The sequence below is a fragment of the Anoplopoma fimbria genome, chromosome 10 (genome assembly GCF_027596085.1).
Source record: "Anoplopoma fimbria isolate UVic2021 breed Golden Eagle Sablefish chromosome 10, Afim_UVic_2022, whole genome shotgun sequence".
NCBI classification, from domain to species: domain Eukaryota; kingdom Metazoa; phylum Chordata; class Actinopteri; order Perciformes; family Anoplopomatidae; genus Anoplopoma; species Anoplopoma fimbria.
In genome coordinates, this window is record NC_072458.1 from 6154830 (window position 1) to 6174050 (window position 19221).

Below are 19221 nucleotides of genomic sequence, written 5' to 3' on the forward strand. Positions count from 1 at the left end.
CAAACACACTCACTCTACATTATTTTGTCACTTAGGTATACCTGTATACCAATAAACACATCTTAACCACAATAGATAATTGTTTAACTAGTGGGAAACAGCTGTTTCCCCCTAAATGGAGGCTGTTCCTCACACCCACATAGTCACAAACAGTTTTTCAGCTTTTTGTAATGTCACATTGCAGGTCCCTCCAAGGACTTTTTCTTCACATATGCCTTTAGAAAATACAAATGACAGAGTAAAACGTCATCCTTTAGTTATTGATACTTGTGAGTTTTTAAATGTTTGTCAGATTTACGCATATTAGCTTTGCTTCCACCCTGAAGCCCTTTCTGCTTTCTCGCTTTGCAGGTTTCCATGAATCGTTGTGGTACCTGGACGGTAGTCGTGCCTCCTGCTGTGAGCCGGCTGACACCCACTGCTTCTTCGATTATTATTAGTCACATTACTATTACTATTTCCTTTTTCATAATTAGAATTCTACTATAATATTTGCTGCTGTTATAAGTAGTCTTCATTTTTTTGCTTCGTTACTCTGCTTACTACTCTTATTATATGAATAATTTATGTCATATACATTGAATGTGTTGTATCTCTGTTATGCTGTTCATTCTGTACACATGACATCTATTGCATTCTGTCCATCCTGGGAGAAGGATCCCTCCTCTGTCGTTCTCCCATAGGTTTCTTCCTTTTTTCTCCCTGTTAAAGGGTTTTTTTAGGGGAGTTTTTCCTGTGCTGATGTGAGGGAAGGACAGAGGAGGTCGCATGTGTACAGACTGTAAAGCCCTCTGAGGCAAATTTGTAATTTGTGATTCTGGGCTATACAAAATAAACTGAATTGAATTGAATTGAATTGAATATATTTCCTCAGGGCTTCTTGATATTTGTCAGTCGTTTAAAAGAGAAAATTCTGTTCAACTTGTGTTTTTCTATCTTGTGTAATTTGTTCTCACAGTATACTCTGATAAAGCCAGCCACAAGGTTCTCCATTACCCATTAGAGACTCAGTTTAAATACTTTTTCAAAAAGTTTGACAGCATCACAAACATACATAAACAGATTTATAAACAGGTCAAAACGTGTATTTTTGTAATATAACAAACATAATCTACATACTTATGTGGTGAAATTGTATTCATTTATTCTTGGATATATGCTTTGGATAGAAAGTGATAGTTGTTGGACATCTCGCGTCCACTGAATATCTTTGCTGCGTTTGTTTTTGACAGCCGTCGGAGGACCTCTGTCCGCGCATGCGCACACATCACTCCTTCAGATGTCAACCGCATCAGAGAGATAACGGACAAACACCACAGCGGTAGACAAACATTAGCGAGAGCTCGTTAGCGTAGGGAAGTTATAATCCTTTGACAAAAAGCTTCTCCAGCCTGTATAAAGTAATGAGGTAGACAGTCGGACAGCTAGTTAAACGTACCCTGACAACAATAGACTGGCACTGCCACGCTGAAAATGGACCAGGAGTTTGAAGACATAGACTCAGAGGGCCGGTGGCAAAAACTCTACCTAGTAAGTCTGTTAGCATAGCTAGCATGAAGCTAACACTGATAGAAGCTCAAGCGCGCATTCATTTAGCAAGCTAGCAGCTCGGCTAACTCAACAAGTATCCGATATCTGAATAGTCATTTATCACCAATGTCCTGTGTATTTTAGTTTTCTGCCTTTTGGAAGTTTTTTCTTTTCAGCAACTTAGTAAGATGACGTAAATGTTACTGTTAGTTCAGTCAGTGTTATACAGAGCTCCATGTGGCTGTCTCTCTTTGGGATTGGCTACATTACATATATATATGTATATATATGTATATGTGTGTGTGTGTATATATATATGTATATATGTGTGTATATATGTATACTCTGCTCTAAGAGCAGGATCTTACTAGGACACGTTGTATAAAGGGAGGTGCTGAAAGTTACTGAGTGTAACGTTACACTTTCATTATTGGACAGACAAATCTCAGCCAGGTTGTTCCTGGTTCCTGCTTGCTCATATCAAATGCTAGTAGTGGTGGGATTGAGTCCCTGTCAGGATGCCATGACATTTAAGATGTATTGTTTCTAAACAATCTTACTGTTCTCTTCAGGAAATAAGGAATCAATCCCACGAGTGCTCCTACAAAGTGGCAAAGTATCCAGAGAATCGCAACCGAAACAGATACAGAGATGTCAGTCCATGTGGGTAAACGTTTGTGGGAAGTCAAAACTGTTCACAGTGTGATGTTTTGATAAACCTCTAACAGTGTCATGTTACATTTTCAGCCAATCTTATAATAATTAATAAATACTTTTTCTCTCACGCTGCCTGCAGTTGATCACAGCCGGGTGAAGCTGGAGAGCACCGATAATGACTACATCAATGCAAGTCTGGTAGACATGGAGGAAGCCCAGAGAAGTTACATATTGACTCAGGCAAGTCCAACGCTTTCTATTCCAGTAAAAACAATCATGCTGGCAGGTTTGTTAATATAGCCATAACACTAAAGTGACGTCTTTAAGATTGCTTGATTTGTCCAACCAAATGGTCCAAAATACAGATGAATTATCTGGGAACTGCCCTGTCAATTAACTGTCGAATCATTCAGGCTCTGAAAAAGTTTACTACTAAACTTAAGAAAAACTACATTAAAGTATATGTCTTGTAATTTAAGTACTGTAATAAAAAGTGTTACAGCACACCATTAATTAATACATTCTTGCCATAACTTTATTGTAAAATGTTAAGTTGGAAGTCTGTTAGGCTATTTAGTGTTCTTGTGTTTTTTGTTCTCCAGACTGCATTTTGAATCATGTGTGTACATGTAATGTCACTGAGCCTGATTGATGATAAAGAGTACTTGTTTTATTACACTAAATCATTTATTGATGAGTAAAGTTTCTGTATGACTGTTAACTGGAGGAGTGAGTGGTTTTGAAACAAATTGGTTGTGTTAATGTAGCTACAAAGTAAAGTAGATCTGGTGAAAGATAGTTATTTATCCTTGTAAAATTGCAAGGTTTGAGAAAATGGAGAATGAAAAATTATAATATCACCTGATGCATCTCTAACTTCATACAGTCTGAATTTCTTTTGGATGCTTTTCTGCATAAACTGTAAAAAACTAAGCAAGGCGATACATAATTGAGTGATAGAATAAATTAACAAAGATGTGTCCTCACAACACCCTTGCCTACAGAAAATGTTGTTAGTGTATAGCCATGCACATATCAAAACAAGCAATAACAAGCCTGATTCATCAGGCCATAGATATTAGCTTTGACATACTAAACAGAAACCAAACACAGGGGCGTCTTCATCCCACACTTTGAATATGCCATGTCTTCAGGAGATTAAATGACTGTTTACCACTTAACCTTTTCATGTAAGGTTTTTGTCTTGCCAGCATGACCGCAGAAAACTGAGACTGGGCTTATAAAACAGACTCTTGTTCACCAAATGATATCGCTGACTGTACACTGAATACTGCTTCATTAATTAAAAGCCACAGAAAGTTTGCTCAATTCAACATGAAAAGACTGAAATATCAGGTTTCTTGTGGATTACAGCCTTTCCAACTATGTCAAAAATCAGGAATTATACAACAGGCAGAGTTTTTTGGGATGTTATCTCACTAAAATATGTAAACTTTCTGTGCAATAATACGAATTTGTGTCACAACAAGATTGGTGGCGATTGTTTTAAAAGTTCATGTGCATTGGTTGTCTTTAGATGAGGCAAAGCTAGAGTCCAATAATAATAATTTACATGCCATGCAACAGTGTGTTACCCTACGTGATGGTATTTCTTTTAATCCTGTTACATTTTATTGAATATACAAATGACAAAAAAAGGAACAAAAGGCATATGTCTTTATCTATTCTGCATTATTTGAGAGACATTTAAAGATATTGCACCTTACTGTGTGCCGTTTTCTCAACTCAACCACATCGTTACCTTTAGCAGTCTTGACCTCCTCAGACTAATGTTTTCAAGTGTGTTTGTATGTGTGTGTGTGTGTGTGTGCGTGTGTGTGTGTGTGTGTGTGTGTGCGTGTGTGTGTGTTTGTTGTCCACAGGGCCCCCTCAGAAACACCTGTGGCCACTTCTGGCTCATGATCTGGGAGCAGAAGACCAAGGCGATCGTCATGCTCAACAGGGTCATCGAGAAAGGCTCAGTAAGTACACAATAATAAAAAGCCATCATATTGTCTGGTTTGACATTTGTCTGGTGTGTACACACCCACACACAGACTGCAGCAATACTGAATAGACCACAGAAAGACTAGTCATGCATAGACTAATTTATTCACAGCAACACACATACTTTGTTAAAGGTTGCAGGAATTCACTGTTTAATAGTGTGTTCACAGATGTACATGAGAAACTGGGATACAGCCCAAACTCTCAACTTCTTTTAAATCCTCTGATCCTGTGACGTGCCGATTAAACACACACACACACAAACACTCCCTCGCTTAGAAGAGCTGTAATCTCTCTCTTTCTCAGTAAAGCAGCTGGATTAGAAGAGCTGTAATCTCTCTCTTTCTCAGTAAAGCAGCTGGATTGGATCTCACTGGGTCATGAGATTCTCTTACTGACTGTTTTCTTGGAAATAGAAGATAAAAAGTACCTAGTCCACAAATATTATTAACCTCACAAGGATCCTTTATGTTGGCCAGCTCTCCAATCCTTCAGAGGGAAGATTGCATAATAGACTTATCCTGAACAGTTTTGGCTATTGCATATTTACTAAGAAAATACTGTATGATAAAATGTTTGATGTAGATGTAACTTAACAATTTGTCACAGTATTTGGCCGCAGTACTGACGGATGAATTGTTGTTCCCTGAATAATATTGAGTGCATTACAAAATCAGGAATTGTTTTGGAATTGACTCAGGCTTCTCATCTTGTCTGTTTGTGAGCAAGATTTGATTGTTTCCACTACTGGTTTATAACATCAACAACAATAATAATAATTGTTATTTCTATAGCAAATTTAATATAATTCAATGGAAAGTGCTTTACAAAAAAACCTGGTTAAATACTTATAAAAATAGGAAAGTAGTAAAATAATTGATGTGTATTTTAGGATTGAACCCAATATTTTGTTTAATATTCATTCCTGTTGATTTTTTTTTTCTTGCATTACTACATTTTACCGATGTAGAAATGCAGTTACGTTACAGTTTGGTGTAAGGACTGTAATCACAAAATAAAAATACCTAAAAGTAATACATGAGAGAAACCGTGATCACAAAATATATACAAAACACAGAATCGTGACTCGTTTTATTTTTATAATTGCAACGTGACAAAACACCAAAGGTGACCTAAATAGGACAGACAGATGTGCAACAAAATAAATAACAGCTGGAGCACAATAGCTGTGATTCAATATATTTGGTGCCACAAAACAGAGGTTGGATTCGGTGTAGATGTATAGTTGTTTTATGTTAATGGAGAAGCCACATATTGAGGTTGTGAAAATGTAAAGGTGTATTATTATGTTAGTGAGACAGGTGCAGGTATGTGGAGAAGAGAAAGATAATGTTTATCCTTAGCATTATTTTATTTATTATCCAGCTTTCATCTCAATGGAGAGGATCAAACTGTCCTCCTGTTAGTCGTTAGCTGCTTTGCCTCAAGGCCACTCAGCTGGCGTCTGCTTTAAACCATGTGTATTTCTTTGTCAGATGTTGAAACGTATTTGGTGTGTCTTATCATGTTTTCTTTACTTTCTCCTTGTGTGACAGGAAAAGTGTGCTCAGTACTGGCCCACAGCTGAGGAGAGGGAGATGGCCTTCAGAGACACTCGGTTGTTGGTCACGCTGCTGTCAGAAGACACCAAGTCTTACTACACCACCAGAGTGTTGGAGCTGCAGAACATTTGTGTAGGTCGAAGTAAAACGTACTACAAGGGGCATTCCCAGTTAGAGGTTTCAAAGGAGAACTGAAATGTGCAGAGAAATTGCAAATGAGCTGTAGATCTCACGGGACATGCTTTAACTACAATATTTTCAGCTGTAATGTTATGTATTTCTGTTATCCATCTTTCACCTGTTTTTTAATATTCAAAAGTTGACACAAAATTAAAAATATCAACATCAAAAGATGAACTGCTAAGTTGGTTGCAAGAAAAATAAGCATGAGAAAAAAGTGAACGCATGTCTCAAGTTTGCAGAACCTGGTTTCTTGTATGAATTGAAACTGAAACTGTTGGAAATGTCTACTTAGATGAGCTCTCGAACACTGGAATGAACTCAGTTTACCTCAGATAGAACTGATAACAATAAGCACTGACAAGCTGCACATAAATAAAAAAAATTTACCTTCTAATGAGACCTCTTTCTGCTCTCACAGACAGGGGAAAAGAGAGAGATCTACCACTTTCATTACACCACGTGGCCAGATTTTGGGGTCCCAGAGTCCCCGGCATCGTTCCTTAACTTCCTCTTCAAAGTGCGGGAGTCGGGAGCATTGGGGGTGGACCACGGGCCGGCTGTGGTGCACTGTAGCGCTGGAATCGGACGTTCAGGGACGTTTTCATTGGTTGACACGTGTGTGGTCCTGGTAAGTTCTTTGTATCAGTGTTTCCATACTCTGACTAAGGAAAAGAAGTTGCCCTTTGTTCTATTCTACAGTGACTATTTTGTTTGACATGCTTGCTTTAAGGTCATAAAAGCTTTGAAAAAAATACATACGACCTAAGCGCTTGTATACACATCAAAGAAATAATCAATCTGTATAATATTTGGCATGTTATTATGTATATGTCACCAAAATTACATTTTGCCTCTTTAATTAAAAAAAAATGAGAAAGGTTAATTTGCCTCATTACAACTTATTCTGTAAATGGATATATCAAGGTTTTTCATTTTTGAGACAGACAGTCAGCTTCTTGATTTGAAGTGAAGCTGATAAAAATGTTTTAAGTAAAAGTATATATAAACCTATTTTCTGCTTGATTCTTGGTTCACAAGGTAGTTAAAAGAAAAAAAAAATACTCAAGAAATATTGCAGCTGAATGCAACGTTGTTTTCTTGGCATGCTGGTAAATATGATGAAGATAAAAAACCTGATGTTGAGGTAGATAAGCCAGGTCAAAAATGTTGCACTGTACTCACTGCCACAAACTCGTGATGTGTAAAACACAACCAACACGTTCTCCTGGTTAGCTGAGCTTATTTACAATTATTTCTTCTCCAGATGGAGAAGAGGAAAGACCCCTCATCAGTGGACATCAAAAGCATCCTGTTGGACATGAGGAAGTACCGCATGGGCCTGATCCAGACCCCTGACCAGCTGCGCTTCTCCTTCATGGCCGTCCTCGAGGGATCCAAGCACATCACAGGAGACTCTTCTGTACAGGTACCTGCACCACACACATAGTGTCTAATTCTATCACTTAGTGCACTAAGTCCTCTCCATCATATCTCTTGTTTGATAAAACATAGTGTTACAGTTAATCAATGCCTGGACTCAAGGATGATATAGTTTGATTTTAATGGTCAAAGGTCAAGGTCACTGTGACCTGACGTCTGTCCCATTCTTGTGAACTTGATATCTCATAAACGTTTTGAGGGAATTTCTTCAAATTTGGCACAAACATCCAATTGGACTCAAGGGTGAACTGCTCAGATTTTGGTGGTCAGTTGTCAAATGACATGATGGCCTGCTTTGCAAACACATTTTTAAGTCTTTATTAAATCCCTCTCAGATGATTTAGCATTTATATATTGCATTAGTATAAAAAAAAACTGGAGAGTAAACTATCTTTCACTTTTGTCTGTATTTACTGTTTTTCTTCCCGTGTAGAACCGGTGGCGGGAGTTGTCCAGGGAAGATCAGGAGCCGACATCAGAGTCTCCCCCCTCAACTCAGCCCCCAGCCAGGTGTCCTACAGAGCGATACAACGGCAGCCAACGGGGAGGTCAGCTGGAGGAGGGAGGGGACTACAGACAGGATAGCAAAGTACCAGCACAGTCTCCTTGCAAGGAACAGGAGCAGGATGGCGGCACGACACAGTCAGTACACTCTCAGTCTGGCCAATGGCTGAAAATAGCTGAAAAATGTTTGAATAGGTCACTGGTGATTTTTTTAAATTATTGGACAGACAGCTGTTTACCCATTTTTTTTTCCCTTTTTTTTTTTTTACACAGCAAACGACGCAGAGAAGACAGCATCTCCAAATCAGGCACAGCCAAGACACCCCAAAGCAAGCCCAGGACAAATGACTCGGAGAAGAAGAGAAAAAGGTGATTATATCTTTTGGATGAAACCACCAATTTTTCATACACAAAGCATTGAGTGATTTGTCAAACACCATCGCAATGCCACTATTGTATTCATTACATGCTGTAACTTATACTGCCAAGTATGATTAAAAGCATTCATGCATTAATCAACACAGACTACAAGAACCATATCTAATCCACCATAATTGTTAAGAAAGAGAGCTACTGCTGGTGCAATCCCAATATAATGTTGTTCCTTAATGGGAGATGTAGAAGATTTGCAGTGTGACATCATTTTGCATTCTTACTAGTTTTCTAATTCCCTTTAGACAGAAAAGAAATGCATCAATTCTACGTAAAACAACTCTTGTAATGTAAAAGAGATGCCAAAGAAGAAAAGATATGAGTCTGTTTTCAGTTTCATTTCTTTTAACCCCATTGAGGAAAGCAGGCTGGCTTTTCCAATCCATGACTCATCCTCTTATTGGCATAAATTAGACTTCATACACAGCTGACGTTTTCAAAATGTATTTTTCCCACTCTCAACATTCTCAGTCGTTTAGTGTGAAGCCACCTGTGTAGCTAACTGACATCATCTTCATGTTTTGCTGAAGGCAGTACACTTTGCCCTGATAAAGCACTCATTTCTGATGACTGTGCACCTCCAAAAATGGCTCACTAAGTCATTTCTCAGAAGCCCTCCTTTGTTGTGTGACATGTCAGTGTTGTTCCAGTAATTCGGCCCAAACTGCACCATTTCTGACGAGGTCTTACTCTGCTGTTGTGGTTCTTCTCGGACAGTTTGGGCTGCATTTGCTGCACATGACAAGAGCTGGCCTGTCCAGTGGGGGGCAGCGTATCTTTACCCCCCCTCTGTGACAGCAACAACCACGAAGAGCACATTTACAAGACAAGGTTTACCCACAGCTTTTAAAAAGAACGCCCAGTCTTGTTCATGGAGGTGTGAGTGTACTTGGTGTCTGCTGTGTTTTTGTTTCTGTTGAGGTTTTTGCTCTTCTTTTCATGATTTGCTTGTCTCCTGCGGTTTGGATTTCATTTTTGGCTGCACTTTAGCATGGTGTGTGTGTGTGCGTGTGTGTGTGTGTGTGTGGTGTGTAGTGTATGTGTACATTTGTGGTTAAAGTGTTGAAGCTCTGAAATGTCAGGTCGAGTTGGAATAATGCAAGGTGCTAAGTTATGTTTTGCATCGAAGATTCAAATTTTGTGGCATCTTTTATCTGTCTGTTCAATCCAGTCAAATGTTATTGAGCACATCAGCGTTAAACAAAGCGATACTAAAGTGTGCTTTACACATAAAGTGCTGCTATTTTGATGACAAGTAAGGTTTTTAGGACAGAGAATATGTAGAATCATTGATGGTCTCTTGACAATCATACAAAGGAAGTAATTAAGTATTACAGCAAGAAAGAGTACATTTCTGTCCTGGTTGAGGCCGTCAGTCCATCACACTAAATGTGTTGGGGCTGTAGCTCGTAAGTTTGTTGCATGTTCCTGTGGTTTAACTGCTGCTCCTAACTTTCAGAGTTGTTTCATGAGGTTGTTACCTTTCTTCTTTCACCATAGCATGTCAGTTTTCCTAATCTGTTTGTTGGTTTTAAACTGCATAAGTTGAATTTTAGCCTTGTTAAAGTTGAATGGAAGTTTGGAGGTTTGAAATTCATCAAGAGATTTATGGAGAGATCTAGGAGGGCCTTTGTTGATTAAATAGGCTGGAGGGACCATTGAACAATTAACTATTGTGTTGTCTTTTGCGGTAGTTTTTCAAACTACATATAAAGGGCTGCAACTAATTATTATTTTCATTGTAAATTTAACTTTCCATTAATCAATTTGGTCTAAAGTATTTCGCGGAATGAATGAATGAATGAATGAATAAATAAATACATGTTACAATTTCCCAAAGATAATGGTGTGTAATGGTTTGTATTGTCTAAAACCCCCAAAATCCTTTACCGCATAAAACAAAACAGGAATGTTTGATATCTTCTGCTTTGAAAATGACTTAGGGAACCGTTCAAATATCAAAATAGAAGTTGATTAATTCACTTTCAATTAACTTATCATGTCACCTCTTTATATATTTATTCTGTAAAAATTGTTCTTTGTACAAGTACCATTTCATTTATACTGTATGTACAGTGTGATAAATAAATCTAAAGCCTCAGTCAAAAACACTGGGCCTCAGCATCAACTATCCTGGATTAAGTAGAGTTACATGTCCACAGTAAATCATCTTTGTACTGGCTGAATGGGAACTTGGAAGAACAGTACGACACAGTGCAAATCTCAAGATCAGACAGCCCAAAATAACTTGAAAGTCAGCTGGATTCTCACAATGTACGAGATCACTTGAGAATCACATATCACACAAAAATCAATCATGTCCGACTTCAAGTGAAGCATTTGTGTCCAGCAAGCCAGAGCACAGACCGATCAGCGTCCTGTGAGAAGTTACTGGCACCAACGCGCTTGTGTGCGAGACGACACAGGGAGGCGACTGTTGGTTCAAAATAACGATGGCGTCTCCTAAAGAGGTTAGCGTAACTGCTGCAATAGCATCAGTTATATCAGAAAGTATTTCTTCATTGACGGAAGAGCAAAGCACGGCACTGAAAGCTTTTCTGATGGAAAATATGTGTTTGCCCTATTTCTGGCTGGCTTTGGCAAGAGTTTGATTGACAGATGATCACATGCCAAGTATTTTTCGAAAGCGCCTGCCCTTTTCCAAACGGTTTCCAAAGGCGGCTTCTCATATGGTTCTGTGTAACAAACCATCCTGCCGATCGGGGTTTCATCTTTGAGTGTTTTGTTTTTTTTGTCTGATCAAAAGATAAAAAAACTAAATATATTCCATTAACATGATCCAATTAATAAAAACTGAAAATGAGCCAGAGAGTATTTGGCATTTTTTCTTGATAATTGACCTGTTCATATACTTATCAACTTATTGGCTAATTGTTTCAGTCCTGTTCTTATCTTCAAAACCCTCCTACATCATACTGGGTTGAGTCTTTGTTTCACTCACAATTAATCACATTTAATCATGTGTTCTTACGCTCTGCAATAACTAAATGGACATTTTCTTGAAAATGTTGCAGCTAAGAGCACCTGAACACCGTGTGACACATTTCTTATTAAATATTATTGCTGCTTTCGCTGCATTTATACTCAATCTAATGTTGGTATGATCAAAGTGATCCAAGGCATTGTGCCACAGCTCCTTAGCAGACATTTCCTTTAGATTTTCTCTCTGTGGTTAAGTTTTATCTAGTAAACCTGACCAAGCGGAAAACGATGACTTGATTATGTGGCACAAGTTCCTTTGATCACTTTTGAGCTTCACTGACACTCTGGTAGAAAATTGTTTCTTGAGTTCAACCTCTTTTTAATACTTTGTGTCTTGTGACAGGGCGAAAACCAGTGACTGCTAACTACCACCACCTGCGGCCATGCACCTACAGCTCTGGCAGCAAAGCCAACATCGGCAGGGATCTCCAGCTCTCTCCCAACCTCTGTGTCCTTCTTCCTTGACTCCAAACCACTCTTCCTCACCTCCACCACAACAGCCGGCTCTCCTCACTCTTGCTTGTTTGTTTTTTTAGCTCCCAGCCCCCGAAACATTAATCAGCCACCAACACATCTCCCTCCTCTTATTCCCGTTAGCCGCATGTCACTCCTCAATCCCTCACCTCACAGCTTTCCCATCTCTCCTCATCCTCTCTAAACTGTTTACAGCAGACACTTTGACATTCTTTGAAGACAGCACATTTGAAAAGACGAACACACCAGCGCTTTCTCCCCCAATTACACCTCAACCACAGCCTGCGCTGCTTCTGGAGTCAGAAAACCATTATTTTTTTTGCTTTAATGTTATTATTTGCAGCTTTTACATTCTATTATGGGACTTTACATTTATGAAATTCAGACTGATATTAGGGGCTAAGCATGCCAATTTGTAATGCTGTTCATATGTGTATTTTTAGAAAACCTTTTTTTTGTTTCAGAGGCAAAAATAAATGTTCTATTTTTTATAAGAGATTACTTGAAGTTTTTCAGCAGTGATGGGGGCTGGTTAAATGAAAAGCACTGCCTCCTCCCACATGATAAATTCAGTGGCATGTAATGTTTCCATGATGTACATAATGATTCTTTTTAAAAAGATGTGTGTAAAAATACATATTTTTGCTTGTAAAAAAACGAAAAGACAAACGACAATGTTACAGATTTGAATACAGTAGAAACCTGATTTGTTGACTTGTTCTCCTTTTGAAATGAAATTGTCTTAAGCTTCTCTTTCTCTTAGAGTGTAATCTACAAATAAAACTGGTATTATCTAGTTTACATAACAACCTGTCTTTGCTCTTTCCTGGTTACGGGTCACCAGAAACCTGTTAGTTCATTTGTCATAAGCAGCACTTTTATTACACACAAAGGATGTAAATTCATGCAATAATTTGATATTTTGACAAGATTGGGCCTCATGCATGACCCACTGGTACCAACATATTTGTTATTAAGTGGCCTGTAAGAGTGATTGAGTAGAACTTGCCACATTCACCAATTTCCTTGTACTTTGAATTTTCTTTAGGGTACAAACACAATTTCCGAGTGTCCAGACCCGTAGCAGGAGTCATCTGCTATGAGTCTGCTGTTATCCAAACTTAATTATCTCATTAATGAATTGTATATTTCATTACTTTGAAGCAACTTTGAGTTTGATAACCCTTTTCAAATTCCACTTCATAATTATATTTACATTATCCTGTTTGTTTCTGCAATTTGAATTATAGGCTACATTTTAAACTGATTCATATAGCCTATCGATATCCTCATTCATTTAAATTGGCTTGAGCTATTGTATAACACTACAATATCAATATGAACATCTGACTTTTTTTTATGGAAACTTCTTTTTTAATTTCAGTGACAGTACAATCCGTCAGGTTACACGGCACTAACAGCACTCTTATTTGTCCTATTCATTGGCTACAGCAGGTCACTTAATTCAGCTGCTGACACTGTTCAAAATTTATTTTCACTTTCCTTTATGGATCTCTGAAAGCAGGACTTAAACATAAAACATATGGGGAAGGACAACAAGCCTTTATGTGGTATTATTGTGGCGTTAATTGTGTTAATTTACTATCTCATCATAGCTCCCTCATTTACGCACAGGTGGAATTCATCATATTTTACTCTGGTCATTTACACAGATATCTGAGGTTATAGGAACGTTTGCTGAATCTGACGTGGATCACTTATAAGTTAAAATAATACCAAATGTTATATGAGGCCTATTGATACTATGAAGGTAGATTTGGTTTCCCTAGAACAGAGCCAGACTAGCCATTGTGCTAAGCTAACAGTCTGCTGGTGATAATGCTAATGTTAGCCTAGCAATGCAAACAGCATGAATTAAGAGGCCCGTTAAATTTTACTTTTGTATTTATAACAGACAAGTGAGGTTAAATTTAAATGAATAAGTAAATTAACACATTATACTTCCGATTTGACCTTGGGATTTTGTTGGCTAATGGCTATGGCATCTCTTGATTAAGGCACAAAGTGCTATCAATCTTTTTATTTGATGAAAAAAAAAAATGTATTTCATAAAAGAGCAAACTGTCTAAAAAGTTATTTAGTGTGTTGGAATCCCCTAAACTATTAAAAATATATATTTTTACCAGCTTAATTAATATTATATTTAGGGCCAGCAGTATTTTACAAAATTTGTATTTTTCAGAGCCAAACATTCATTTTATGGTTCCCTCTTTCAAAATGCTGTCTGTACATTCTTTTCCCACAAGCAGTCCTACACAGAATCCACCCAAAACAATGATGCACACAGAAAGGAAAACCACAAACTTGGCTACTCACCATGTAAGTTGTTGTAACATGTTTGTAGAAAGGAATCAAATTACAGAGGCGGTACTTCCAGGAAGACAGTATGGCACCTAGCCAAGCACTTTCAGTTAGGCGGACGGAGGCAGGGTCCAGTGAGAGTCTTGATCGTTTTAGATAAATTCACACTGGATTCTTGTCACAATGTTTTATTCGAAAAATCAGTCAAATGCTGCAACACCTGCCGCAACTCCTGCACATGACACAATGTTTGTACACCCAAAAGATCATTATCAAAATAAAGCAGTCTTGGATACATTTGAGAGTGAGGGGGTTCTTGTGAGGTCAGTTAAACCAGGTGAACTCAATATAATACATATAAAAGACTCCTAGAAGCTAATTATGAGCCAGAACAAGCAACAAAAGCTAGATATGTGGGTATCAGAACAGTGCTGGAGGAATGCCACTGCCAAAAAGAAGACTCCAGGAAGTTGGGATCTTCCATTTGTTGGGCTTTTGGCTCTGAAATGAGAATAAGGCAAAACCATAATTAGAAAGGAATACACCGACTATGGATGAATACCTCATACAACCTCACATCAAAACTCTGACCTATTCTATTAAGTCACAAATTATAGTATAAAGACAGTTCTGAATCAAACTAAGCATTTCCACTGTGATAGAATACTTTTCTTTAGCAAGTTTCAGTCCCTGCAAGTTTATTTTCTTACCGTACTGAAAGTATTAGAGGCAAATGACTCTGTTATCTAACTGTATTTCACTTACAGGACTGTCCAGCAGATGAAGCCAGTCGTTGAGGTGGTTGACAAGCGTGAAGGCGTCTGGGATGTTGTCGCCTTCTGAACAGAAGAGCAGCAGCACTGCCAGTGGGATATCCTCTGCACAACTGAAAACAATATCCAGTACACATGGTCAGACACATAATAACATTTCTGTGTACTGAATAGAAAAAAATATATTGTACTCAAGAAAGTGTGTTGTGATCATTTCATAATATCTTTAGTATGAAGTTATCACAACACACTTTCACGACTACAATATATCATGCAGGTTTCTGAGCCGCATTCAAGTAGAAACCTAGTAGTAGAAACACACAATACTATGCAATATGGCTTCAAAGGTTATTTTACCTTTTAAAGCGTAATGATCTAAAATTTGTGTGATGCTTGAGAAGCATTAGCTTTTGGGATTCAGCACATTTTTTTGTCAGTGCAGTATGTTAGAATTGTACAGACGAGCAAACATTTTTTATATTTTTAGTGAAATTGTCATTACATCCTGGAAAGCAATCAACGATTAAAATGCTCTGACAAAAAAAATGTGACTGTCCTAGGACTGTAATGTCATGTTTCCTTTCATAATGATAATTTTTGGGGATTGGCTTTGGAGGGAGGCCTGAAGGGACGTGCTGTCGACTTTCTTCCTAGATTTACCAACTTTTTGAGCTAGTGTTGCTATTGTCATGAGAAAAGAGTTGGCAACACTGGGCTGGGTTTTTCGATTGAATATTTTTGTTAATGTGGCGTACTCTTGCTAGTTTCTCAAGATTACCAACCCTAGCTTGAAGAGAACGAATTAAGAAGTGGTTAAGTCATTACATGGTTACACATCACAAACTTCATTCTAAACACAGCTGACGCACAATTGTGACTGCAGTTAATATGTAAAGTAAATTATGAATAACCAGCTCAACCTGCTGTTTGTTGCTGTAATTGGTTAATTATACAGAACCATGACTCATGTCTCAGACAGAGGGATGCTACAACCACAGTTTTACTTCCTGAATTTACATTACATTACATTACATTACAGTCATTTAGCAGACGCTTTTATCCAAAGCGACTTACAATCAGTAGTATATTACATATCATTCACCCATTCACACACTGATGACAGGGCTACCATGCAAGGTGCCACCATCAGACTCTAACTAACATTCATGCAACATCCAGTCCACACCGATGGCAAGCCTTCGGGAGCAACTTGGGGTTAAGTGTCTTGCCCAAGGACACATCGACTGCTGAAGCCGGGTATCGAACCACCGACCTTCTGATTGGAGAACTACCTTGCTCTCCACTACGCCACAGCCGCCCCTTTAAGTATATAAATGATTCATAAGTAGTTCTGAAATTAGTCTATTTAAGGAAATAAATAAGTATAAATGCACATAAATAATAGAAAATTCCTTGTGTTCTTTCATGTTAATTACGATTTGCATTCAGTAAAAAGTTGCCAACAGGCTGATGCATCTGTCGTTAGGTACCTGTCCATGTAGAGTCCTTTGGTTATGCCTCCTCCGGGGACGTAGAGGCGTGGTTCTGTGTTGGTGTCTGTCAGTCCCGGGAAGGCCGGTACCCGCTCCATCTCCCTCCAGCCGAGCTTCTCCATCGCATCAGCACTCACCTTCAGCAGGGATGGAGTGACCAGGTACCTCAAAGGAATGCTAGCATTGACACATATTTGTTAGTAGAGATTGCAAACAGCAAAGGCATGCAGTGATGATATGTATTGCATGGTTAGGTACCCTTTCAGCTGTTGGTCGTCCCTCTGGTAGGCGTGGCTGCTGGACAGAACTACAGTCCTGGAGAACCCGCTGGCTTTGATCCAAGACACCAGCAGCTGTCGGAACTTTTTGGATTTTGTCTGCAATTATAACAAAGGTTAGAGCTACAATAATGCCAATGTCATTCTAGGAACACAAAAAACAAAAACTACATCATCATGGAAGATATTCATGATCTCTTCAAACATCTAAAAAAAAAAACTCCATTGGACCATAACAAAAAAATTAAGCAACTCATGCTGCTGCAACAGACCGCGGTTTTACCTGAATAATTGGGGCCCTGATTTGAAGAACTGCAATCTTCAGTTCTGCTGCTGTGTAAACTGAAGAAGAGAAAAGTTGACACATTAATTGTGGATTAGATTTATTTTCACTTCAAAGCAGTTGCAAAAATATTGCTAATAACCTGAATAACAATTTATTCAAAGTGTGTTGACACCCACTCAGACCATGTTTTAGTCTATACCCAAAGCGGGTCAAGTATGGCCTGTTTATCAAACATAACAACAAATTCAACACTTATAACTTTCAGTACGGATCAGTGTTATTTTTTGCTACACCTACAAGTTAGAAAACCATAGGGTTAAGAAAAAACAACATTATTTGTTATATAAGCAGAATTTAACGGTTTACAAAGTACCTCAGGTTTAGTGTAATTAATAGCTTCACAGTGGGGGTGTCGCGATATGCTGGTATTGAAGATAACTTTGATATTCAAAAAAAGAAATCAAGGATATCATGTTACTAACATGGATATGATAATATCGTTTTAAAATCCAGTGCCTCTTCAATCATTCTTTAGGATAATTTTTCGGGAACATTTGCACATATTAGACATTTGAGGAGTGTATTGGCAGACTTGGAACAGGGAGAGAGAGAGAGAGAGAGAGAGAGAGAGAGAGAGAGAGAGAGAGAGAGAGAGAGAGAGAGAGGCATGACATGTACCAAAGGATCCGTGGTTGGAATCGAACCGGTGCAACGTTGCATGCGCAGTAACCATTTGGCTACTGAGGCCCTCCACTCACACATAAAGTTGTGGTTACAGACTCTCTCTCCTCCTCCCTTCACTTGTTACACTGATTTTGAGTGAAATCATTTACCAAAAAAAGATCCAACCCGCACAATATCAAAGCTAAAGATGAATTTGCCTGATAGCATTACTATTACTTTTTTAAATTCTCTATATCATTATCGTGAATTCTTAAAGCCATGATAACATTGTAGTGGAATTTTGATTCTGTGACTGGCCTTCTTCACAGGTCTGATTTGCTCATTTAGATGGTACCTTCAGCTGGAGTGTGCAGCTCCTCAGCGTCTTCCTTACAGGTGGCGTATGGGTTGTTTCCAGTCATGGGGATGAGACAGTCTGTGTGTATGTAGCCCACTCTGCTCATGTTGAGAGTGGACACAATGAGGTCCACGGCCAGCTGGCCCACATTACCAATTGCCACTGCTGGCTTCGGGGGAGCAATAAACAACAATAAAGAGCAATCAGCAACTATTTTGACAACATATTATTTTTTTCATTCTTTAGTGCAAAAATGCAGCTGCATGTCACGGTTCCAGCTGCTCATGTGAGGATTTGCTGCTTTTCCTTGTCCTAAATGGCGGTTAACTAAATTATTTTTTATGTTAGGACTCAAATGACTTAGCTCTGGATGATGAGCATTTGTTCAAATTTACTGACTTTATATAAACCAAACAATTCCTCCAATAATTGTGAAAAAAAATCATCTGATTAATCTATAAAGTAAATAATAACGAATTTCAGCAATGTTTAAAATAATTAAAGGGTAATAAATAAATGTAAATACATGAGTAATAATTATGTAATGATGTAATACTAATATAAAAGTCACAAGTTCCATTTACCTGCATGAGTACTTTCACTTTTAACATGCAGGACTTTTGTTTGTAATTTAATGTTTTAACAGTGTGGTATTGGTACTTTTTTTAATTAAGTAAAGGACCTGAATACTTCCTGCACCAATGCAGATAAGTGATACTGGGCAACATATATATATATATATATATATATATATACATATATATATATATATATATATATATATATATATATATATATATATATATATACACACACAATTGACATGACTGGGACATGTCTCTGTTCTATTTAAAGCTGGGTCGGTCACGTTTAAAAAAAAAGCTAGTTTTTACTGGAAAAGACTCTGCAACACGGAGCGTTACTGCTTATTGTTCCTCAACCTAACCCACCGTAGCTTTATGAAGCATACAAACACAAATGATGAACGTCAGCGTGTCTCCCGTGACGCACACACTTGATGTCTGCTGTCAAAGTGAAACCACCAACAGATGTGTCACTCACCATGACGAGGGTGAAGTCTTTAAAGGAGGGCGGGTGGTTTTGTGAAGGGATAAACATGGTGCCAGTGTAGCAAAAACAAAGTGGGTACTGGAGTAAGAGATTTAAATGTAATTATGTTATCTGGAATTATTTCCCCCCGGCTTCTGTTGTCGTGCCTGCCTGTGCGGTCCTTCTGGGCTCCAAGTCGATGTCGA

General features: G+C 38.2%; 2 protein-coding genes across 2 annotated transcripts; one reads left to right on the plus strand and one right to left on the minus strand.

Moving 5' to 3' along the window:
- Window positions 1-1249: 1249 nt before the first annotated feature.
- ptpn2b (protein tyrosine phosphatase non-receptor type 2b) lies at window positions 1250-12586 on the plus strand. The gene is made up of 10 exons (XM_054606450.1): window positions 1250-1530; window positions 2103-2193; window positions 2327-2427; window positions 4071-4169; window positions 5751-5888; window positions 6358-6567; window positions 7204-7365; window positions 7813-8021; window positions 8157-8252; window positions 11662-12586. Exons 1-10 carry the CDS (start codon window positions 1474-1476, stop codon window positions 11681-11683), a joined length of 1185 nt encoding a protein of 394 aa, XP_054462425.1. The 5' UTR covers window positions 1250-1473; the 3' UTR covers window positions 11684-12586.
- A 1685-nt stretch (window positions 12587-14271) lies between these two features.
- Window positions 14272-19221, minus strand: psmg2 (proteasome (prosome, macropain) assembly chaperone 2). The gene is made up of 7 exons (XM_054606431.1): window positions 19028-19221; window positions 17963-18134; window positions 16942-17000; window positions 16639-16757; window positions 16378-16557; window positions 14880-15000; window positions 14272-14615 (listed from the first exon to the last, which is right to left on the minus strand). The coding sequence occupies exons 1-7, from the start codon at window positions 19082-19084 to the stop codon at window positions 14535-14537; spliced, it is 789 nt and encodes a 262-aa protein (XP_054462406.1). The 5' UTR covers window positions 19085-19221; the 3' UTR covers window positions 14272-14534.

Bases quoted from the DNA above. Each gene is read 5' to 3' on its own strand.
- ptpn2b (XM_054606450.1), top strand. From the start codon at position 1,474: ATGGACCAGGAGTTTGAAGACATAGACTCAGAGGGCCGGTGGCAAAAA. The intron at 2,428-4,070 runs GCAAGTCCAACG...TGTTGTCCACAG, and splicing joins GAAGTTACATATTGACTCAG to GGCCCCCTCAGAAACACCTG. The intron at 4,170-5,750 runs GTAAGTACACAA...CTTGTGTGACAG, and splicing joins GGGTCATCGAGAAAGGCTCA to GAAAAGTGTGCTCAGTACTG.
- psmg2 (XM_054606431.1), bottom strand. From the start codon at position 19,084: ATGTTTATCCCTTCACAAAACCACCCGCCCTCCTTTAAAGACTTCACC. The intron at 17,001-17,962 runs GTACCATCTAAA...TCTCTTCTTCAG, and splicing joins GCTGCACACTCCAGCTGAAG to TTTACACAGCAGCAGAACTG. The intron at 16,758-16,941 runs GTAAAACCGCGG...TTATAATTGCAG, and splicing joins TCAGGGCCCCAATTATTCAG to ACAAAATCCAAAAAGTTCCG.